Source organism: Oncorhynchus gorbuscha, linkage group LG13 (genome assembly GCF_021184085.1).
Source record: "Oncorhynchus gorbuscha isolate QuinsamMale2020 ecotype Even-year linkage group LG13, OgorEven_v1.0, whole genome shotgun sequence".
NCBI classification, from domain to species: Eukaryota; Metazoa; Chordata; class Actinopteri; order Salmoniformes; family Salmonidae; genus Oncorhynchus; species Oncorhynchus gorbuscha.
In genome coordinates this window covers 88,701,336-88,725,597 of record NC_060185.1, presented here as the reverse complement: position 1 = coordinate 88,725,597, position 24,262 = coordinate 88,701,336, and the positions used below count along the sequence as shown (strand labels likewise).

Sequence of the window (24,262 nt, the reverse complement as noted above, 5' to 3'; positions counted from 1 at the left end):
AGGGAATTTTTACTAGGATTAAATGTCAGGAATTGTGAAAAACTGAGTTTAAATGTATTTGGCTAAGGTGTATGTACACTTCTGACTTGAACTGTATCAATGAGTACAACATCCTTCGCAAAGTGTTTTGCTATGACTCCAATAAATACCATTAACCACCACTGAATATGTGTTGACTGCTGTGTATTTTGCTACTGTATCACTCTAGGCATATATTATTGTACTTGATGTGAGTGTGTTTGTTGTTTTATGTGTGTGTGTGTGTGTGTGTGTGTGTGTGTGTGTGTGTGTGTGTGTGTGTGTGTGTGTGTGTGTGTGTGTGTGTGTGTGTGTGTGTGTGTGTGTGTGTGTGTGTGTGTGTGTGTGTGTGTGTGTGTGTCACAATCATATTGCAGCTGGTTGCTTTAAGTTGAATCAACATCTTCTTTTTTTTATACAGTGTTATAAAATCTGAGGTCTACTATTCTGGAAGACAAAATCCCTCCCTGGGGAAAATACAGGGATGTTATTTGGGAAGTAGGCTATTTAGCAGCTCAGTTACATTACATTTGAGTCAATTAGCAGAAGCTCTTATCCAGATAGACTTACAGTTAGTGCATTCATCTTAAGGTACTGTAACACAGTGAACATAGCTTTCAATCACTTTTTTAAATACATTACCGGAGAGTCTGTGGGTCAGAAAAGCACTAACAAGTCACTGTTGTTGTGTTATTACACTGAAGGAGGAGGAGAGCACACACTGTGTTTTGACTGGGAGATAAGAGGAACCAGCAACAGAGGCACTCTTGTCTCTTCAACTTTATTAAAACTATATTTCAAATATACTTTACAGTGAGAATAGCAACAGTCAAATAAGTAACAGACAGATTTAGATCAACATAGATTTAGAACCATATACATTTAGAACCATGTGTTATAAACAGACAATAATGATACGGTAGAGAATGCCCTTTACTCCACACAAGTCTCAACTTGGACACGCGCCAGCCATTCCCTTCACTGCTGCGGAGGTCACACCCGAATGAGCAAAGCGCGGAGGCGTCGAAGTGTCTTGTTGTTAATGTAGATCCCGTAGTTCGATGTGGTTATAGGTGGTGGCCAGACATAACGACATAGCAGGAGTCTCCGGTGACACGGTTGCGTTTGGATTTGACGTAGTTGCTTCTATACTCTCACATTACGGGACATTTTTTTTTGTAGCTCCTCGAGTTTTAGGTTCTGCTGTGCACAACTGAGACCTAGAGATCACGTATTAGTTTAGAACCGTGCGCGTCTGTGACGGAATCAAAACAACAATGCAGAGTGGCACAAATAAATCACATACAGCCAATGAATTAAGTGACGCGGTGCCTGTGTTTTTAGATTTGAGTTCGCAGTTTAACGAGATAGTGGATAATGGACGGGGCGACATTCCGTTCTCTGCAGACAGCGGCCCAAATTACGGAAACCGTTTCTCCGTCTCGGAGGATTTTGGAGCTGGCGCCAGTTTGACCTCATTAACCACCCAGATGTCGAGAAAAACGATAATTATATCAAATGGGCCATCATTCGAAGTAAATCAAGACATTTGTGGACAAAATGACTTGGGTTTTTTACAAACTCTGGAGCGCGAAAGGGACTGCGAATGGAACGTGACAAGGCCTACGCATGATTTGGAGATGGCCCAAGGTTTCCGTAAAAACTCGGACATGTTCGTGAATCTGGATAACCGTAACGCAGTGCCCTCTCAGTTTGACGAACTGTTACCTTTAAGTTCTCCATTACGTAAAGACCCCCCAGCCCTGGTGTTTGGTAGGGACTTTCCGGACACATCGGCAGTCAATTACCAAACCAGCAGCCGTAACATCAAAATCGAACCAGGGCATGAGGGACCCTGTCCCGTGGCGGATGGATCTTGGTTCTGTAAATATTGTGACAACGGAAATTGCATGTCTCGTGGAGCACGTAAACCCTTTCCTTGTACCTCGTTCCCTGGGGTTAACTATACGGACTATGGCTCTGGGATGCCACAGGAGTTTCATGTCCAGGCGCAAAGTTACCAAAGTGTGATGATGGGTGAAAGGGGTCTCCAAGTGTATCATTCCGCTATCAAGAAGGATAGTTCTGGATGGATGGGTGCTGACCCCAGTTTGAGGTAGATATACTCTTTATAAGACATTTTATTTAAATGGTTTGTTTGTTTCCCATAATACCAAGCGGGCCAGAGGAACATCAATGTAGCTTCTCTAACTATGTTTGTGTCATCATAACAAAACAACAGTTTTTATAATCTGTCAAATTCAATAATAGTTGTAATGCCATCTGTTATATTGTTATGACAGTATTATGTAGAGTTAAGTGTTGTGATGCTTCTGGATGGCACCATATTCACTATGTGTCCTGCTAAGGGTAAAAAAAAACAACAACATTCTGACCAGACCACAAGCACAAGTGTGTCCACATGCCCTATCACGCACATGTTGATTTTGTCCACCACACACCAGGCACGATCAGGACACACACGTTGAAATATCAAAACAAACTCTGAACCAACTATATTCATTTGGAAAATAATTAAACATTTATGGCAATTGCTAGCTAGCTTGCTGTTGCTAGCTAATTTGTCCTGGGATATAAACATGATATAAACATTGGGTTGTTATTTTATCTGGAATGCACAAGGTCCTCCACTCCGACAACTAGTCCAACAATAAAAGGGTAAACCCAGTTAGTTTCTAGTAATATATCCTACTATCCTTCTAGTAATCCTACTTCAGATTTCTTCTTCTTCTTTAGACTTTATATGGCAGTTGGCAACCAACTTTAAGGTGCATTACCACCACCAACTGGACTGGAGTGTGGACCCCAGTTCATCTTTCAATCACCCATGTGGGTATATGCTCCTAAAAACCAATGAGGAGATGGCACATGGGTATATGTGGGGTGGCAGGGTAGCCTAGTGGTTAGAGCATTGGACTAGTAACCGAAAGGTTGCAAGTTCAAATCCCCGAGCTGACAAGGTACAACATCTGTCGTTCTGCCCCTGAACAGGCAGTTAACCCACTGTTCCTAGGCCGTCATTGAAAATAAGCATTTGTTCTTAACTGACTTGCCTAGTAAAATAAAGGTAAAATAAATAAATAAAATATGGTCCTAAAAACCAATGAGGAGGTGGGACTTAAAGCACGTCAAGCATCTCAAATAGAACCAAGTTCTATTTTAGCGCCTGGCTATGCGGACGCTCGTTGACGAGCACGAGCAGTGTGGGTGCAATGATTGAATAACGTGTGCGTAAATACATTTTGCAACGCTCGTGCACGCAATGGGATTTGGTGTGGTAAGCATGTTAGTGAATATCCATTTTAACATGTGACCTAATTCCCTTCACCAGCTGCCTCAGAGACTCACTACAATATCCCCTTGCTGGAGAGGACAGACTGCAGCTGTCTTTTCCAGCATGGCCGTCTAGTGACTACTACCCACCAGTGGGTCTGCCCCTGACACAACTGTTTACTTCCTAACCAGTGTTTATTTAAGGGGTATTAGAGTAATAGGCTTCCAGTCAACTATCCGCTGGCCTTCAACTAACCAGGTGTAATGTATTTAGTCTCAATCCGCCGGCCCAGTAGGACATTTGGCAACACTCACCACTTAAAAATGCACTATGCAGAAATCACTAAGCCATTTCCTGATTGCTGAAATTCTAATAGTTTGCCTAATTTCAGTTAATGTGACCAAAACAAGCAAGTATAATGTAGAAAATCATTGTTCCATTTAAAGATCTGTGAAATATATTTTCCATAAGCAAACAGATTGTATTTTCTGCTATTTGAAGCTGGTGTACAAGCCGAAAGTAAAAGACGCAAAAAAAAAAAACTTAAGCATGGGAAGTATAGAAACTTCGCATATAGAACAAATGCTTCTTAGACATGCTTTCAATGAGAATGACAGATCTATTACTCACATTTCTATGTGAATTTGGTCAGGCTGCCCCAAAAGTGACATATTGCAGCTTTAATAATCAGGGGCACAACTTTGGGACATAATATACAGTACCAGTCAAAAGTTTGGAATCAAATTGTATTACACATTTTTAGCAGATGTTATTGTGAGTGTAGCAAAATGCTTGTGCTTCTAGTTCTGACTGTGCAGCCATATCTAACAAGTAATATAACAATTCCACACAACAAATCAAAACTATGAAATAACACATATGGAATCATGTAGTAACCAAAAAAGTGTTAAACAAAACAAAATAATTTTGAGATTCTTCAAAGTAGCCACCCTTTGCCTTGATGACAGCTTTGCACACTCTTGGCAGTCTCTTAACAAGCTTCATGAGGTAGTCACCTGAAATGCATTTCAATTAACCTGTTAATCCTACCCCCTACATTTTCGAACATTCTGTTAAAAATCACGCAACATTTCAGCGCCCTGCTACTCATGCCAGGAATATAGTATATGCATATGATTAGTATGTGTGGATAGAAAACACTCAGACGTTTCCAAAACTGGTTAAATCACGGCTGTGACTATAACAAAACGTGCGTTTCATCGAAAAGCGCAGGAAAATCTGATCACTGAAAATGGGAAAATATATCCATGCGCGACTTGAACCCATTGATAAAGGTGAACCACATTTAATGGGGCTGAGGTTGCAATACCTACAGCTTCCACACGTTGTCTAGAGTCTTGTCATTTGCCTAGGCTTTGTTTCTTGGTCAAACAGACGCAAGGCAACGCATTTCCTCCGGTCTCCGACCGGATATTTTGGTTGAGAATTACCCGGACATTATTTCCAGACGGACAGCTAAAGAATATACTTCACCTCGTGATCAATTTGATCGCTTATTAACATTTAATAACACCTAAAGTTGCATTACAAAAGTATTTCGAAGTGTTTTGTGAAAGTTTATCGTCGACTTTTTTAATAAAAAAAAATGACGTTACATTATAAGACGCTATTTTTTTCCGTTTATCACACAGTCTTCATAGATCGATATCTCGGCTATATATGGACTGATCTAATAATAAAAAAAGACCCAATAGTGATTATGGGACATCTAGGAGTGCCAACAAAGAACATGGTCAAAGGTAATGAATGTTTTATATTTTATTTGTGCGGTTTGTGTAGCGATGACTATGCTAATTATTTTGTTTACGTCCCCTGCGGGTCTTTTGGGGTGTTACATGCTATCAGATAATAGCTTCTCATGCTTTCGCCGAAAAGCATTTTAAAAATCTGACTTGTTGCCTGGATTCACAACGAGTGTAGCTTTAATTCAATACCCTGCATGTGTATTTTAATGAACGTTTGAGTTTTAACTAGTACTATTAGCATTTAGCGTAGCGCATTTGCATTTCCAGATGTCTAGATGGGACGCCTGCTTGCCAGGTAGGACCAAGAGGTTAACAGGTGTGCCTTGTTAAAGTTAATTTGTGGAATTTCTTTACTCTTAAATGCATTTGAGGCAATCAGTTGTGTTGTGACAAGGTAGGGGTGGTATTAGGGTTGCACATTTTGGGGAATATTCTGAGGTGGAAACTTTCCGTGGGAATTAACCAGAATATAGGGGAATTAACGGAAATGCAAATTAATATTAATACCATTTAAATGTAGATGTTATCTGCATTGAATATATTTACCATATCATATGGAGACAGAAACATTAACCTTTCACCTTATCATAAATAGACATAATTGAAACTGATTTAATCTTTCCAATAGAAAGAAAAAACAATTTCGTTAAGAATTGAACTTTATTAAATGAGTTGACTCTTCACATGGGATGATTTTCAACAAAAGAATGGGAATATTCAATGATCCCCAATGATCCATCGCATCTTCCAAAAATGTTTTCAACATGCATCTGTAAAATTATAGTCTAGAAACTAAAGCTTTGGTTGTTTTCCTCTCAGGCTTCCATGTCTTCTCCCTGGATGTCCTCAATGTCCACCTCTTGAACATCAGACTCTGAGACATCTTTACTGTCACTTTCCAACTTTGTTGAGGATGGCTCGTGGTCAGGCTCAAAAAGCCTCAAATTTGCCTGGATGGCCACCAATTTTTCAACCCTTGTATTGGTCAGCCTGTTGCGTGCTTTGGTGTGTGTGTGTTCCCAAACAAGGACCAGTTGCGCTCTGAGGCAGCTGATGTTGGTGAGATTTGGAGGATGATGGAAGCAGCAGGGGAAAGAGCCTCAAATCCACAAAGTCCCTTCCACCAGGTGGCTGATGAGATATGTTGGCACGACTGCCATATTGCATCTCCATCCCAAAGCCCTTGCTTGGAAGTGTACTTCGCCAGACTGCCAAGAACCTTGGCCTCATCCAGGCCAAGGTGGCAAGACATGATATTGATGACACCATAGGCCTTGTGGATCTCTGCACCAGACAGGGTGCTCCTGCTAGAATTCCAACATGTATGCTGCGGTGTGTCTGGGCTTCAGGCAGGAGTCTTCACGCGTTTTGATGTATTTCAGAACTGCAGTTTTCTCTGCTTGGAGCAACAGTGAAGTGGGCAGGGCAGTACAGATTTATTCTCTTACATCTGCAAGCAGAGTCTGAACATCAGACAGGATGGCATTGTCTCCCTCAATCCGTGCAATGGCTACTGCTATAGGTTTCAGGCTGTTTACCACTCTCTCCCAATATACATTATCCAGGAGGATCCTCTTGATGCGGCTGTCCATATCGGCAGACTTTGATATGGCCATTTCTTGGAGACTCCTTCCCCTCCAGGAGACTCCCAATGGGTGTTATTTGGCAACTTCAATGTGGTGCTCTTATTCTTCTCACTTTACATAGTGAGGTAGATTGCTGCTATAACTTGATGACCATTCACATACCTAACCATTTCCTTGGCTCTCTTGCAGAGTGTATCCATTGTTTTCAGTGCCACGATGTCCTTGAGGAGCAGATTCAATGCATGAGCAGCATAGCCAATGGGTGTGATGTGAGGGTAGGACTCCTCCACTTTAGAACAAGCAGCCTTCATGTTCGCAGCATTGTCTGTCACCAGTGCAGATACCATCTGTGGTCCAAGGTCATGATAACTGCCTTCAGCTCATCTGCAATGTAGAGACTGGTGTGTCTGTTATCGCTTGTGCTTGTGCTCTTGTACAATACTGGTTGAGGGGTGGAGATTATGTAGTTAATTATTCCTTGCCCACAAACATTCGACCATACATCAGAGATGATTGCAATACAGGCTGCTTTCTTTATGATTTTCTTGGCCTTCACTTGAACTCTGTTTAAACTCTGCATCCAGCAAATTAGTACATAAAGCATGTCTGGTTGGAGGGGTGTATGCTGGGCAAGGAACATTCAAAAATCTCCTTCAACACACATTGCCTCTGAGCATCAGAGGTGAACCAGTTGCATACACAGCTCGAGCAAGATATTCATCAGAATTTCTCTGAATAGGTTCTTCCGTTGAGTCTAAAAAAACTTCTGATTCCAGGAGGTACATGAGCTGTTGCTATTGATAAGGTATCTGATTAATCATTTTCACCTCAAATAGAAGTAGAGGGACTTTTGTCAAAGGTTGCTTGCTGTGAGCGCTGAGGGAACTTTATGCACTTGGCCAGATGATTCTGGATCTTTGTTGCGTTCTTCACATATGATTTGGCACAGTATTTGCAAATGTAAACTGCTTTTCCTTCTACTTTAGCTGCAGTGAAATGTCTCCACATATTAGATAGTGCCCGTGGCAGTTTCTTGTAAAGATTATAAATTGTCAACAAGTTAGAAATGATTTAAACACACTTTGCTGTAGGCTACTATTTGCTAGTTAACAAAAAATCATGTATGTCATATAAAATATATTCACCCCACCCAGTATTGTAATCAAAATATACCGGAAAGCATGTAGTCCTTGGCTCAGACAGTGTAGCAGTGTACGCTTGAAAAGCATCACATTAGTATGCAAGATCTTGAGAATCATTTGTACATGTGATGGAAGAGTGCACTGTGCATGCAGAGGGTTGCAATTCCATTGAATTGGGAGAATTGGGGATAGTTAACCAAAATATGCCGCAAGACCTAGAATTGCCTTGTGTGTATCCCACAAAAAAGGTTCACTGTTATTAAGCTAACATTTTTTGATGAAATTAAGCAAAATTCCCCAAATTCCAGGGCTTAACTTCGCATGGAAAATTTCTGGAAATTTACTGGAACGTTTCCGACCCTTTGCAACCCTAGGTGGTATACAGAAGATAGCCCTATTTGATAAAATACCAAGTCCATATTATGGCAAGAACAGCTCAAATAAGCAAAGAGAAACGACAATCCATCATTGCTATAAGACATAAAGATCAGTCAATATGGAACATTTCAAGAACTTTGAAAGTTTCTTCAAGTGCAGTCCCGAAAACCATCAAGCCCTATGATGAAACTGGATCTCTTGAGGACCGTCACAGGAAAGGATTACCCAGAGTTACCTCTGCTACAGAGGATAAGTGTCACAACCTGACTTAAGAGAGCCGTTTTATCTATCTATTTGGTTAGGTCAGGTTGTGATGTGGGGTGGGCATTCTATGTTTTGTTTTCTGTTTCTTTATTTCTATGTTTTGGCTGGGTATGGTTCTCTATCGTTGTCTCTGATTGGGAATCATACTTAGATAGCCCTTTTTCCCTCCTTTCAGGGTGGGTAGTTAACTTTGTTAGAGGCATCATAGCCCTGTTAAGCCTCACGGTCGTTTTGTCTTGTTTATTGTTTTTGTTGGCGACATTTATCTAATAAAAGGAATATGTACGCTCACCACGCTGCACCTTGGTCCACTTCTTACAACGCCATTTGACAATAAGTTGATTACATTAGAGTGTCTAGTTTGAGAAACAGACACCTCACAAGTCCTCAATTGGTAGCTTCATTTACTAGTACCTGCAAAACACCAGTCTGAACGTCAACAGTGAAGAAGCGACTCCGAGATGCTGGCTTTCTAGGCAGAGTTCCTCTGTCCATTGTCTGTGTTCTTTTGCCCATCTTAATATTACATTTTTATTGGCATCTTAAAATTAGTTTTATTGGCCAGTCTGAGATATGGCTTTTTCTTTGCAACTCTACCTAGAAGACCAGTTGTGCACCGGGGCCTCCCACTCCTCTTTATATTGTGGTTAGAGCCAGTTTGCGCTGTTCTGTGAAGGGAGTAGTACTCTTGGCAATTTCTTGCATGGAATAGCCTTAATTTCTCAGAACAAGAATAGACTGACAAGTTTCAGAAGGAAAGTCTTTGTTTCTGGCAATTTTGAGCCTGTAATCGAACCAACAAATGCTAATGCTCCTGAACTAGTTTAAAGATGGACAATTTTATTGCTTCTTTAATCAGGACAACAGTTTTCAGCTGTGCTAACATAATTGCAAAAGGGTTTTCTAATGATCAATTAGCCTTTTAAAATGCTAAACTTGGATTAGCTAACACACCGTGCCATTGGAACACAAGAGTGATGGTTGCTGATAATGGGCCTCTGTACGCCTATGTAGATATTCCATTAAAAATCAGCCATTTCCAGCTACAATAGTCATTTACAACATTAACAATGTCTACACTGTATTTCTGATCAATTTTATGTTATCAATGGACAAAAAAATGTGCTTTTCTTTCAAAGACATTTCTAAGTGACCCCAAACTTTTGAATGGTACTGTATTTGTATTTTCTTCAGTCAGATAAGCACTCCAAACAGCCTACCCGACCGCTCGGTGGCGTCCGACTGATCCTAAAGCACACTGTTGCCCCGTTTAGTATCACATTTCCATTATAAAACACGAAAATGCTATTTCTGAATGGGGGGGGCATTCCCCTGTCCCCAGTGTAAGTTGCACCCCTGTTAATAATAATATCACACTTAATGCCAAGGCTGTGGGGTAATGGGTCAGTCAAATGTCTAGTAGTGGATATTAATCAAGTTGAATTCATTCACATTCAAGGACCATTTAATTTATGCAGTGCATTCGGAAATTATTCAGACCACATCAGCTTTTACACATTTTGTTATGTTACAGTGTTACGGCTTTCTTCCGTTGAAGGAGAGTCGGACCAAAATGCTGCGTGGTTAGTTCGATACATCTTTAATAAAGAAAAAACACGAACAATACAAAAACAACAAACGGAAATGTGAAAACCTATACAGCCTATCTGGTGACAACTAACACAGAGACAGGAACAATCACCCACGAAACACTCAAAGAATATGGCTGCCTAAATATGGTTCCCAATCAGAGACAACGATAATCACCTGCCTCTGATTAAGAACCACCTCAGGCAACCATAGACTTTCCTAGACAACCCTACTCAGCCACAATCCCAATACCTACTAAAACCCCAATACAAAAACACACCACAAAATAAACCCATGTCACACCCTGGCCTGACCAAATAAATAAAGAAAACACAAAATACTAAGACCAAGGCGTGACAGAACACCCCCCCCAAGGTGCGGACTCCCGGCCGCACACCTAAACCCATAGGGGAGGGTCCGGAAGGGCGTCTGTCCACGGTGGCGGCTCCGGCTCGGGACGTGGACCCCACTCCAACCAAGTCTTAGTCCCCCTGTAACGTGTCCTTTGATTGGCGACCCTGGCCGCCGACCTTGGCCTAATACCCCTCACTAAGGACCCCACTGGACTGAGGTGGAAGCTCGGGACTGAGGGGAAGCTCGGGACTGAGGGGAAGCTCGGGACTGAGGGGAAGCTCGGGACTGAGGGGAAGCTCAGCACTGAGGGGAAGCTCAGCACTGAGGGGAAGCCCAGCACTGAGGGGAAGCCCAGCACTGAGGGGAAGCCCAGCACTGAGAGGAAGCCCAGTACTGAGAGGAAGCTCAGTACTGAGAGGAAGCTCAGTACTGAGAGGAAGCTCAGGCAGGTAGTAGGCTCTGGCGGATCCTGGATGACTGGCGGATCTGGAAGATCCTGGCTGACTGGCGGATCTGGAAGAGTCTGGCTGACTGGCAGATCTGGAAGAGTCTGGTTGACTGGCAGATCTGGAAGAGTCTGGCTGACTGGCAGATCTGGAAGAGTCTGGCTGACTGGCAGATCTGGAAGAGTCTGGCTGACTGGCAGATCTGGAAGAGTCTGGCTGACTGGCAGATCTGGAAGAGTCTGGCTGACTGGCAGATCTGAAAGAGTCTGGCTGACTGGCGGATATAGCTGCTCTGGCTGCTCCATGCAGACTGGCAGCTCGGGCTGCTCTATGCAGACTGGCAGCTCTATGCAGACTAGCAGCTCTATGCAGACTGGCAGCTCTGGCTGCTCCATGCAAACTGGCAGCTCTGGCTGCTCCATGCAGACTGACAGCTCTGGCTGCTCCATGCAGACTGACAGCTCAGGCTGCTCCATGCAGACTGACAGCTCAGGCTGCTCCATGCAGACTGACAGCTCAGGCTGCTTCATGCAGGCTGGCAGCTCTGGCTGCGCTGAACAGGCAGGAGACTCCAGCAGCGCTGTAGAGGAGGAAGGCTCTGGCAGCGCTGTAGAGGAGGAAGGCTCTGGCAGCGCTGAACAGGCGGGAGACTCCAGCAGCGCTGTAGAGGAGGAAGGCTCTGGCTGTGCTGAACAGGCGGGAGGCTCCCGGCAGCGCTGTAGAGGAGGAAGGCTCTGGCTGTGCTAAACAGGCGAGGCGCACTGAAGGCCTGGTGCGTGGTGCTGGCACTGGTGGTACTGGACCGAGGACACACACAGGAAGCCTGGTGCAGGGAGCTGCCACCAGAGCCTGAAAGCAGGACTGGCACAGGACGTGCAAGGCTAGGGAGGTGCACAGGAGGCCTGGTGCGTGAGACTGGCACAATCTTCCCCAACCAACTAACACGCACCTCAGGACGAGTATGGAGCGCTGACCCAGGTGCCATCAAATCCCCGACACACTCCGTCGGGCGAATATCTTGCATACTACGCCAAATCAACTGCTCTCTCTCTTCACTCTCCTCCAATTCTATTAACACCTCCTCGAGTGTCTCCTCATCTCCCATCTGTTCACTCTCCTCCATTCTGTCCAATAATTCCTCGACCCTCTCAGACTCAGCCCTCAGCTTCGCCGATAGCTCCGATAATATCCATGGCTCCTTACGGTAAACAGGGGGAGTTGGCTCAGGTCTGAACCCTGACTCTGCCACACTCTCCCTGATCCCCCCCCCCCCAATACATTTTTGGGGCTGACTTTCGGGCTTCCTTGCCAACCGTGTTCCCTCGTATCGTCGGCTCCTCTCTCCGGCTGCCTCTGCTCTCCTAAGTGCCTCTACCTGTTCCCATGGGAGGCGATCTCTTCCAGCCAGTATCTCCTCCCAAGTGTAACAACCCTTGCCATCCAAAACGTCTTCCCATGTCCATTCCTCCTTTCGCTGCTTCTGCTGTCGCTGCCTGTCACCACGCTGCTTGGTCCTGGTGTGGTGGGTGATTCTGTTACGGCTTTCTTCCGTTGAAGGAGAGTCGGACCAAAATGCTGCGTGGTTAGTTCGATACATCTTTAATAAAGAAAAAACACGAACAATACAAAAACAACAAACGGAAATGTGAAAACCTATACAGCCTATCTGGTGACAACTAACACAGAGACAGGAACAATCACCCACGAAACACTCAAAGAATATGGCTGCCTAAATATGGTTCCCAATCAGAGACAACGATAATCACCTGCCTCTGATTAAGAACCACCTCAGGCAACCATAGACTTTCCTAGACAACCCTACTCAGCCACAATCCCAATACCTACTAAAACCCCAATACAAAAACACACCACAAAATAAACCCATGTCACACCCTGGCCTGACCAAATAAATAAAGAAAACACAAAATACTAAGACCAAGGCGTGACATACAGCCTTATTCTAAAATTGATTGAACAACATTTTCCCTCATCAATGTACACACCATATCCCATAATGAAAAAGCAATGACTGTTTTTTAAAATCAATTTTAGCAAATATTACAAAAAATACCTTATTACACCTTATTACATAAGTCTTCAGACCCTTTGCTATGAGACTCAAATTTGAGCTCAGGTTCAATTGATTGGACATGATAGGAAAGGCACACACCTGTCTAAATAAGCTCCCACAGTTGACACAGCATGTCAGAGCAAAAACCAAGCCATGAGTCCGAAGGAATTGTCCGTAGAGGTCCGAGACATGATTGTGTCCAGGCACAGATCTGAGCAAGGGTACCAAAAAATGTCTGCAGCATTAAAGGTCCCCAAGAACACAGTGGCCTCCATCATTCTTAAATGGAAGTCTTTTGGAACCACCAAGACTCTTCCGAGAGCTGGCCACCCGGCCAAACTGAGCAATTAGGGAGGAAGGGACTTGGTCAGGTAGGTGACCCAGAACCCGATGGTCACTCTGACAGAGCTCCAGATTTCTTCTGTGGAGACTCCTTCCAGAAAGACAACCATCTCTGCAGCACTCCACCAATCAGGCGTTTATGGGAGAGTGGCCGACGGAAGCCACTCCTCAGTAAAAGGCACATGACAGCCCACTGGTTCTCTGATCTGATGAAAGCCAATATTGAACTCTTTGGCCTGAATGCCAAGCGTCACGTCTGGAGGAAACCAGGCACCACTCATCACCTGGCCAATACCATCCCAACGGTGAAGCAAGGTTGTGGCAGCATCATTCTATGGCGATGTTTTTAAGTGGCAGGGACTGGGAGACTAGTCAGGATTGAGGGAAAGATGGACTTAGCAAAGTACAGAGAGATCTTTGATGAAAACCTTCTCCAGAGCACTCAGGACCTCAGACTGGGACTGAAGGTTCACCTTCCAACAGAACAATGACTCTAAGCACACAGCCAAGAAAACGCAGGAGTGGCTTCGGGACAGGTCTTTGAATGTCCCAAATACAAGTGTGCCAAGCTTGTAGCGTCATACCCAAGAAGACTCAAGGCTGCAATCGCTGCCAAAGGTGCTTCAACAAAGTACTGAGTAAAGGGTCTGAATACTTATGTAAATGTGATATTTCAGTTTTTCCATTTTTTATACATTTGCAAAAATGTTTAAAAAACGGTTTTTGCTTTCCTATTATGGGGTATTGTGTGTAGGTTGATGAGAGAAAAAAAACGAATCGAATCAATTTTAGAATAAAGGCTGTAATGTAATAAAATGTGGGAAAAATTAAGGGGTCTGAAAACTTTCAAAATGCACTGTAGATATGCTACCTAATGTCAAACCAACTTTGTCACGGTCGTACACCAGCTGGCTGAAGCAAATTTGCTAAATTATTTGGCTAACTTTTCCACCTGTGAACACACAAATCACCCACATCAAACCACACCCCGAAACCAACTTGTTTGAATCCACTAGCATTTTTTTATTAACCAAATCTAAAACACGGCCAAACCAGAAAGTCCAGTTGCCCTTTAAAAGGATAGCTGGCTAACTTAAAATGTAACATTTGTCAGACTTGTCATACCTCAAATGTAGTGTAAAGTCGACCTGAGACCGTATTCCACACCATATCTGCTAAACAGATTCTGCTGCTAAATGAATGAAAAAGAATCATGACTCAATCCCAATCATCAATAGGCAGGTATGTGCAGATAGGCAGGTATAGGCAGCTAGTCAGGTAGGTGCTTTTCAGAAGTGAGGGTGTATCTGTAAGATCTAAACGAGCGTTAGGTGTGTTGTGTGTTCTCAGACGTGTGTGTATGTGTGTGGTTATGAGGTGTATATATAAGATCTGAAGGAGTGTTAGGTGTGTGTTGTGTGTTTACAGATGTGCGTGTGTGTTTCAGATGTGAGGATATGTTGCCAGTGAGGGTGTATTTCTCAGACCGGAGGGTGTGTAAGGTATGTGGAGACGAGGCGTCAGGCTGTCACTATGGAGCTGTTACCTGTGGGAGCTGCAAGGTGTTCTTCAAGAGGGCCGCAGAGAGTGAGCCACACACACACTCATGCACGCACATACACACACACATATCAAACACGACACACATGCACACCAAACACGGCACGCACACATGCCATACACATACACTCGCACACATACTGTAAGTTTGTCTTAATATCGTCTTGGGGATCAAACAATTGATTCCCATTCAAAATCCTATTTCCCTAACCCCTAACCCTAACTCATAAACCTAACCCCTAAGCCTAAAATGGCCTTTTCCCCTGTGGGGACTGGAGAAATATCCCCACTCCTTGTTTTACTCTCCTTGTGAGCGCGTCTGGTCCTCACAAGGATAGACAAAAACAAAAACACCCTTTGCACGCGCACACACACAGGAAATGGGATACCCAATTCCCCTGAAGCAGCCTTGTTTGTTATTGTGTCCCCAGGTAAGCAGAATCACCTGTGCGCCAGCCGTAACGACTGCACCATCGACAAGCTGAGGAGGAAGAACTGTCCTTCCTGTCGTCTCAGCAGATGCTTCCGGTCTGGAATGAGCCTCAAAGGTAACAACTTTTACCATAACATACATGACTGTTAAATGGAGAGAGGGAGTGAAAGACATAACGAAGAAGAAGGGGGGGAAGAGGGGAGGAGAGATAAAGAGGGGAGGGCAGGAAGCCTAGACACGCCTGTATTTTGGTTACAGGGTCCATGAAAAAGCAGGAATCATGATTCGGTCTTTAGGATTTAATTGCCCATGTTGTTTACCCCATACCTACCCTCTTTCAGCTATACCAACAGCTGTATACAGAAGCAGGCATGGTAAAATAGTGGGATTTTATCTGTCTGTCTCTCTCTTTCTTTGACAGTTTTAACATAGCAAAGGTATTTTGAAAATTCTGTCAAATTGGTTGTTGATCACAGACAGCTATTTTCAGGTCTTGCCATAGATTTTCAAGCAGATTGAAGTCTGTCAAACTGCAACTCTGCCACTCAGGAACATTCACTGTCTCCTTGGTAAGCAACTCCAGTGTAGATTTCAAAATCAAATCAAATTTATTCGTCACATGCGCCGAATACAACAGGTGTAGGTAGACCTTACTCTGAAATGCTTACTTACAAGCCCTTAACCAACAATGCAGTTCAAGAAATAGAGTTTAAAAAATATTTACTAAATAAACTAAATTAAAGTAAAAAATAAATAAAAATAAATAAATAAATAAAAAAAACTGTAAAAACTATTCTCGTTGTGTAGAAACCAGGGTCTGGTCCCGAGCCATCTCTCCCTGGTACCTTATAGAAGAGAAACATTAACTCCTACTCTGGAATGCGGTATCACCCAAAGACATCGTAAATCTCCTGTCAGTGTTAAATCTCCTAGAGGCCCACGTTCAGTTCACACAGACACGATAGAGTTATAAGAACCCTCTATTCTGTTGCATAAAACTACCAGTTGATGCAATTACAGTATTATTACATAATCTTACAATTTTGCTCTCACACTTTTAAGGAGCTTTTTGGACCTAGACTTGGCGCTCCGGTATCGCTCGCAGTGCGGTAGCAGAGAGAACAGTCTATGACTTGGGTGACTGGAGATTAAAAAAAAAAAAAAAATTGGGCCTTCCTCGGAAATCGCCTAATATATTGGTCCTGGATGGCAGGGAGCTTGGGCCCAGTGATGTACTGTGCCTAACGCACCACCCTCTGTGGGTCTTTACGGTCAGATGCCGAGCAGTTACCATACCAGGTGGTGATGCAACTGGTCAGGATGCTCTCGATGGCGCAGCTAGTAGAACTTTTTGAGGATCTGGGGACCCATGCCAAATCCTTTTGGTCTCCTGAGGGGGGAAAAGGTGTTGTCGTGCCCTCTTCACGACTGTCTTGGTGTGTTTGGACCATGATAGTTTGTTGGTGATGTGGACACCAAGGACCTTGAAACTCTCGACCCGCTCCACTACAGCCCCATTGATGTTAATTAGGGGCCTGCTCGGCCCGCGTTTTCCTGTAGGCCATGATCATATCCTTTGTCTTTCTCACATTGAGGGAGAGGTTCTAGTCCTGGCACCCCACTGTCAGGTCTCTGACCTCCTCCCTATAGGCTGTCTCATCGTCGTCAGTGGTCAGCCTACCACTGTTGTGTTGTCAGCAAACTTAATGATGGTGTTGGAGTCGTGCTTGGCCACGCAGTTGTGGGTGAACAGGGAGTACAGGAGAGGACTAAGCACACACCCCTTATGGGCCCCTGTGTTGAGGATCAGTGTGGCAGATGTGTTGTTGCCTACTAGAGGTCACCGATTATGATTTTTAAACGTCGATACCGATACCGTTTATTGGAGAACAAAAAAAAAACGATACCGGTTAATCGGCCGATTTATATTTATATATATATATATATATATATATATATATATATATATATATATATATATATATATATATATATATATATATATATATATATATACATATATATATATAATAACAATTACAACACTGAATGAACAATGAACACTTATTTTAACTTAATATTATACATAATAAAATACATTTAGTCTCAAATAAATAATGAAACATGTTCAATTTGGTTTGAATAATGCAAAAACATAGTGTTGTGGAAGTGTAATATGTGCTGTGTAAAAAAGCTAACGTTTCAGTTCCTTGCTCAGGACATGAGAACATATGAAAGCTGGTGGTTCCTTTTAACATGAGTCTTCAATATTCCCAGGTAAGAAGTTTTAGGTTGTCATTATTATATGAATTATGACATATCAACTATTTCTCTCTATACCATTTGTATTTCATATACCTTTGACTATTGGATGTTCTTATAGGCACTTTAGTATTCCCAGCTTAATCTCTGGAGTTGATAGACTTATAAACAGTGCTGTGCATCAAGCATTGCTAAGAGCTGCACGCAAACGCAGTAAAGTGCTGTTTGAATGAATGCTTATGAGCCTGCTGCTGCCTACCATCGCTCAGTCAGACTTCTCTATCAAATATCAAATCATAGACTTAATTATAATATAATAAAGACGCAGAAATACGAGCCTTTGGTCATTAATACGGTAAAATTCGGAAACTATCTGTCATGCCCTGGTCAAAGTATTTTGTGTTTTTCTTCATGTATTTGGTCAGGCCAGGGTGTGACATGGGTTTTTGTATGTGGTGTGTAGCTTAGTGGGATTGTAGCTTAGTGGGGTGTTCTAGGAGAGTCTATGGCTGTCTGAAGTGGTTCTCAATCAGAGGCAGGTGTTTATCGTTGTCTCTGATTGGGAACCATATTTAGGCAGCCATATTCTTTGGTTGTATTGTGGGTGATTGTCCTGAGTGTCTTGATGTCCTTGTGCTGTGTTAGTTGACACAAGTATAGGCTGTTTTTGGTTTTCATGTGGTGAAGGAGAGTCGGACCAAACTGCAGCGTGTATATTGCGATCCATGTTTAATCACACAACGTAAAACACGAATAAACACAAACACTACAAAACAATAAACGAAACGAAAACCGAAAACAGCCTATACTTGTGTCAACTAACACAGCACAAGGACATCAGGACAATCACCCACAATACAACCAAAGAATATGGCTGCCTAAATATGGTTCCCAATCAGAGACAACGATAAACACCTGCCTCTGATTGAGAACCACTTCAGACAGCCATAGACTCTCCTAGAACACCCCACTAAGCTACAATCCCACTAAGCTACACACCACATACAAAACCCATGTCACACCTTGGCCTGACCAAATACATGAAGAAAAACACAAAATACTTCGACCAGGGCGTGACACTATCATTTAGAAAACAAAACATTTCTTCTTCCAGCGAAATACGGAACAGTACCGTATTTTATCGAACGGGTGGCAACCCTAAGTCTAAATATTGCTGTTACATTGCACAACCTTCAATGTTATGTCAGAACTATGTAAAATTCTTGCAAATTAATTACGGTCTTTGTTAGGAAGAAATAGTCTTCACATAGTTCACAACGAGCCAGGCGGCCCAAACTGCTGCATATACCCTGACTCTGCTTGCACTGAACGCAAGAGAAGTGACAATTTATATAGTTAATATTGCCTGCTAACATACATTTATTTTAACTAAATATGCAGGTTTAAAAATATATACTTCTGTGTGTTCATTTCATGGAAGGCATTGATATTTATGGTTAGGCACATTTGTGCAACGATTGTGCTTTTTTCGCAAATGTGCTTTTGTTAAATCATCACGCGTTTGGCGAAGTTGAAGTAGGCTGTGATTCGATGATAAATTAACATGCACCACATTGATTATATGCAATGTAGGACAAGCTAGTTAACCTAGTAATATCATCAACCATGTGTAGTTAACTAGTGATTATGTTAAGATTGATTGTTTTTTATAAGATACGTTTAATGCTAGCGAGCAACTTACCTTGGCTCCATGCAGCCACAAGGTCCTTTTGATGCTGCACTCACGTAACAGGTGGTCAGCCTGCCACGCAGTTCCCTTGTAATCGGCCATAAACGGCGTCCGAAAAGGCAGATTACCGATTGGTATGAAAACTTTAAATTGACAGCTGATCATCCCCGCAGTGGCAGACCACGTGTAACAACACCTGTACAGGATTGGTACATCCGAACATCACACCTGCGGGACAGGTACAGGATGGAAACACATTATCCCTCCAACAGTGTTCAGACTGTCAGCAATTGGCTGAGAGAGGCTGGACTGAGGGCTTGTAGGCCTGTTGTAGGCAGGTCCTCACCAGACATGACCGACAACAACGTTGCCTATGGGCACAACCCACCGTCGCTGTGGAATGGCAAAAAGTGCTCTTCATTGATGAGTCAAGGTTTTGTCTCACCAGGGGTGATGGTCGGATTTGCGTTTATCGTAGAAGGAATAAGCGTTACACCTGTACTCTGGAGCGGGATCGATTTGGAGGTGGAGGGTCCGTCATGGTGTGTGGCGGTGTGTCACAGCATTATCAGATTGAGCTTGCTGTCATTCCAGGCAATCTCAACTCTGTGTTTTACAGGGAAGACATCTTCTCCCTCATGTGGTACCCTTCCTGCAGGCTCATCTTGACATGACAATGCCACCAGCCATACTGCTCGTTCTGTGCGTGATTTCCTGCAAGACAGGAATGTCAGTGTTCTGCCACGGCCATCGAAGAGCCTGGATCTCAATCCCATTGAGCACGTCTGGGACATTTTGGATCGGAGGGTGAGGGCTAGAGCCATTCCCCCCTGAAATGTCCAGGAACTTGCAGGTGCCTTGGTGGAAGAGTGGGGTAACATCTCACAATAAGAACTGGCAAATCTGGTGCAGTCCATGAGGAGGAGATGCACTGCAGTACTTAATGCAGTTGGTGGCCACACCAGATACTGACTGTAACTTTTGATTTTGACCCCCCTTTGTTCAGGGACACATTGTTCAATTTCTGTTCGTCACATGTCTGTGGAACTTGTTCAGTTTATGTCTTAGTTGTTGAATCTTGTTATGTTCATACAAATATACTGAAAATAAATGCAGCTGACAGTGAGAGGACGTTTCTTTTTTTGCCGAGTTTACAATGTTGTTGATACATCCTCAGTTTTGATCTTATCACAGCGGCAGTGTGGCCTAGTGGTTAGAGCATTGGACTAGTAACCGGAAGGTTGCAAGTTCAAAACCCCTGAGCTGACAAGGTACAGGTCTGTCGTTCAGTTAATTACCGTGAGACCGGCAGTTATTTGTTTGACAGTCACTAGCTGACAAAATGTCATGACCGCCACAGCCCTATCCACATTTGTGTCAAGTTGGCTGGATGTCCTTTGGGTGGTAGAACATTCTTGATACCCAACAGGAAACTTTTGCAGTTATTGACACAAACTGGTGCGCTTGGCACCTACTACCATACCCCGTTCAAAAGTACATACAATCTGTTTCTTGCCCATTCACCCTCTGAATGACGCACATACTGTACACAATCCATGTCTCAAGCCTTAAAAAGAGATAAGGGATCATAGCTTTCACCTGGATTCATCTGGTCAGTGTATGTAATTGAAAGAGCAGGTGTTCTAAATGTTTTGTACACAGGAAATTCACAAATTTTTCAGATTTTGTTGAGTTACAGCCTGAATTCAAAATGTATTACATTGAGATGTTATGTCACTGGCCTACACACAATACCTCATCATTTCAAAGTGGAATTCTGTCTTTCGCAAAAATGTTACAAATTATAAAAAAATATACAAACTGAAATGTCTTGAGTCAATAAATATTCAACCCCATTGTTATGGTAAACCTAAATAAGTTCAGAAGTAAACATTTGCTTAACAAGTCACATAAATTGCATGAACTCACTCTGTCTGCAATAATAGTGTTAATCTATGTACCCCACACATACAAATATCTGTAAAGTTCCTCAGTCAAGCAGTGAATTTCAAACACAGATTCAACCACAAAGACCACAAAGGTTTTAAAATGTCTCACAAAGAAGGGCACCTATTGGTAAATGTGTAGAAATTTAAATTACACATTTTTTCTAAGAGTATATCAATACACCCAGTGACTACAAATATACAGGCGTCCTTCCTAACTCAGTTGCCATAGAGGAAGAAAACTGCCCAGGGATTTTACCATGAAGCCAATGGTGACTTTAAAATAGTGTTCCTAGGCCGTCATTGAAAATAAGAATTTGTTCTTAACTGACTTGCCTAGTTAAAATAAAGGTAAAATAAATAAATAAAACAGCCATTAAACTCTGTAACTGTTTTAAAGTCACCATTGGCTTCATGGTAAAATGTAGTCTATTTCAGAAGAACAGAATAGCATACTCTGAGTTGTCCTTGTGTTCGGTCCTGATCTGGCTATGCATATGGCTGTGGGCTACACTAGTTCATTTAGCAGACAAGATTTGCTTAGAATTCCGTGGCATTATTTTATATTTTTTTATAGTATGAAGAATACAATTGAACAAAGCTGAATAAAATATAAATATACATATTTTATTCAAACGATTTGAGGGAGTGAACACATTCAGCTGTTCTGTGTTGAGTGGTTAACAAAGAAACATGTCCTCCTATATGCTTCATTTAGAGGTATTTAATAATAATAATATAATATATGCCATTTAGCAGACGCTTTTATCCAAAGCGACTTACAGTCATGCGTGCATACATTCTACGTATGGGTGGTCCCGGGGATCGAACCCACTACCCTGGCGTTACAAGTGCCATGCTCTACCAACTGAGCTACACAGGTATTTATGCAACTTTACTCGTGATACAAACGTTGGGCTGTATGTTTTGATTTTAAACACATTCTAAAGCTGCATGATGCCTCTCTAATGATGATTTGAAAAATGTCACATGAAAAATGTCACATGAAAGACATGAGCTTTGATTTGTGCCTTGTGAAGGCTGCACACACTCCATCAGTCTCTCATTCACAATGTGATAAAAAAATGATAATATTTTCACCAGGCCTCGATTTTTTTCCCGACGGCATCCCCTTTGTGTGGCTGTAACGCCCCATAAAACATACATGTATTTTGCGGCCAAAGTTGCCATTGTACCCTTGGGCTGAATATAATAATTATAATTCCCTTCTCCCCGCAGCAGTAGTCAAAAGCACCTCTCACTCACATGACTCTCTCAGTTATCTCAATTCTTATTAGCCAATGCCTGTCACATGATCGGGTACTTCTCTCAGGCATCTGAGCTCTGAAGTAGGCTACAAGTGAAGACGTCGGGGATGCAACTGCGCGCATTCCTCTTATCGAATTCCGATGTAAAAAATATTGAAGATTTTAGAACTGTCCACATTTACTTTTCGTCAGCCAACAAGATGAGTAGGAACGAACGGCAAAAGCACTAGTCTATGTCAGTCTACTATCCCCATAGTACAAACGTTGACCTATTGTGTCGGTCAACTTCAATTTTAAAAAGCAATGAGGCTGATGCAACAGATCAGAACGTTTAGCTTTTAAGGTTGATAAACTATTAGGCTATTTCTTCACATTATAAGCACAGCAATGCACACACGGCAGCAGGCTGTACGAGAGAATGTTCCAAAATGCAATCAATTAGCAGGAAAACACTATTCTCAAAAGTGACCGTAAATGCGATTATGCATGTAATGATGTTTATTACAAAGGTGCATTTTTATGGTGAAAATTATCTTCCCCAAACTTGAAATTGCCGCGCGGCCTATGTCTGCCAGTTAGGATCTACAGTCAAGCCAAACATTTTGAGAATGACACAAATATTAATTTCCACAAAGTTTGCTGCTTCAGTGTCTTTAGATAGTTTTGTAAGATGTTACTATGGAATACTGAAGTATAATTACAAGCATTTCATAAGTGTCAAAGGCTTCTATTGACAATTACATGAAGTTGATGCAACGAGGCAATATTTGCAGTGTCGACCCTTCTTTTTCAAGACCTCTACAATCTGCCCGGCATGCTGTCAATTAACTTCTGGGCCACATCCTGACTGATGGCAGCCCATTCTTGCATTATCAATGCTTGGAGTTTGTCAGAATTTGTGGGGTTTTGTTTGTCCACTCACCTCTTGAGGATTGACCACAAGTTCTCAATGGGATTAAGGTCTGTGGAGTTTCCTGGCCATGGACCCAAAATATCGATGTTTTGTTCCCCGAGCCACTGAGTTATAACTTTTGCCTTATGGCAAGGTGCTCCATCATGCTGGAAAAGGCATTGTTCGTCACCAAACTGTTCCTGGATGGTTGGGAGAAGTTGCTCTCTGAGGATGTGTTGGTACCATTCTTTATTCATGACTGTGTTCTGAGGCAGAATTGTGAGTGAGACCACTCCCTTGGCTGAGAAGCAACCCCACACATGAATGGTCTCAGGATGCTTTACTGTTGGCATGACACAGGACTGATGGTAGCGCTCACCTTGTCTTCGCCGGACAAGCTGTTTTCCGGATGCCCCAAATAATCAATAAGGGGATTCATCAGAGAAAATGACTTTACCCCAGTCCTCAGCAGTCCAATCCCTGTACCTTTTGCAGAATATGAGTCTGTCCCTGATGTTTTTCCTGGAGAGAAGTGGCTTCTTTGCTGCACTTCTTGACACCAGGACATCCTCCAAAAGTCTTTGCCTCACTGTGTGTGCAGATGCACTCACACCTGCCTGCTGCCATTCCTGAGTAAGCTCTGTAATGGAGGTGCCCTGATCCCACAGCTGAATCAACTTTAGGAGATGGTCCTGGAGCTTGCTGGACTTTCTTGGGCACCCTGAAGCCTTCTTCACAAAAATTGAACCGCTTTCCTTGAAGTTCTTGATGATCCGATAAATAGTTGATTTAGGTGCAATCTTACTGGCATTAATATTCTTGCCTGTGAAGCCTTTTTTTGTGCAAAGCAATGATGACGGCACGTGTTTCCTTGCAGATAACCATGGTTGACAGAGGAAGAACAATGATTCCAAGCACCACCCTCCTTTTGAAGCTTCCAGTCTGTTATTCGAACTCAA

General features: G+C 42.7%; 1 protein-coding gene across 2 annotated transcripts in view; it reads left to right on the top strand.

The window, feature by feature from the left end:
• Positions 1-1,002: 1,002 nt before the first annotated feature.
• Positions 1,003-24,262, top strand: part of LOC123993663 (androgen receptor-like) — a 41,479-nt gene continuing 18,219 nt past the window's right edge. For both annotated transcript variants that reach the window (XR_006831492.1, XM_046296028.1), the window contains exons 1-3: positions 1,003-2,134; positions 14,700-14,839; positions 15,244-15,360. Coding sequence is in view for 1 of the 2 variants with exons in the window: in XM_046296028.1 (XP_046151984.1) it covers positions 1,296-2,134; positions 14,700-14,839; positions 15,244-15,360 (1,096 nt within the window). In the remaining variant the exon portion in view is untranslated. The remainder of the gene's footprint in view (positions 2,135-14,699; positions 14,840-15,243; positions 15,361-24,262) is intronic.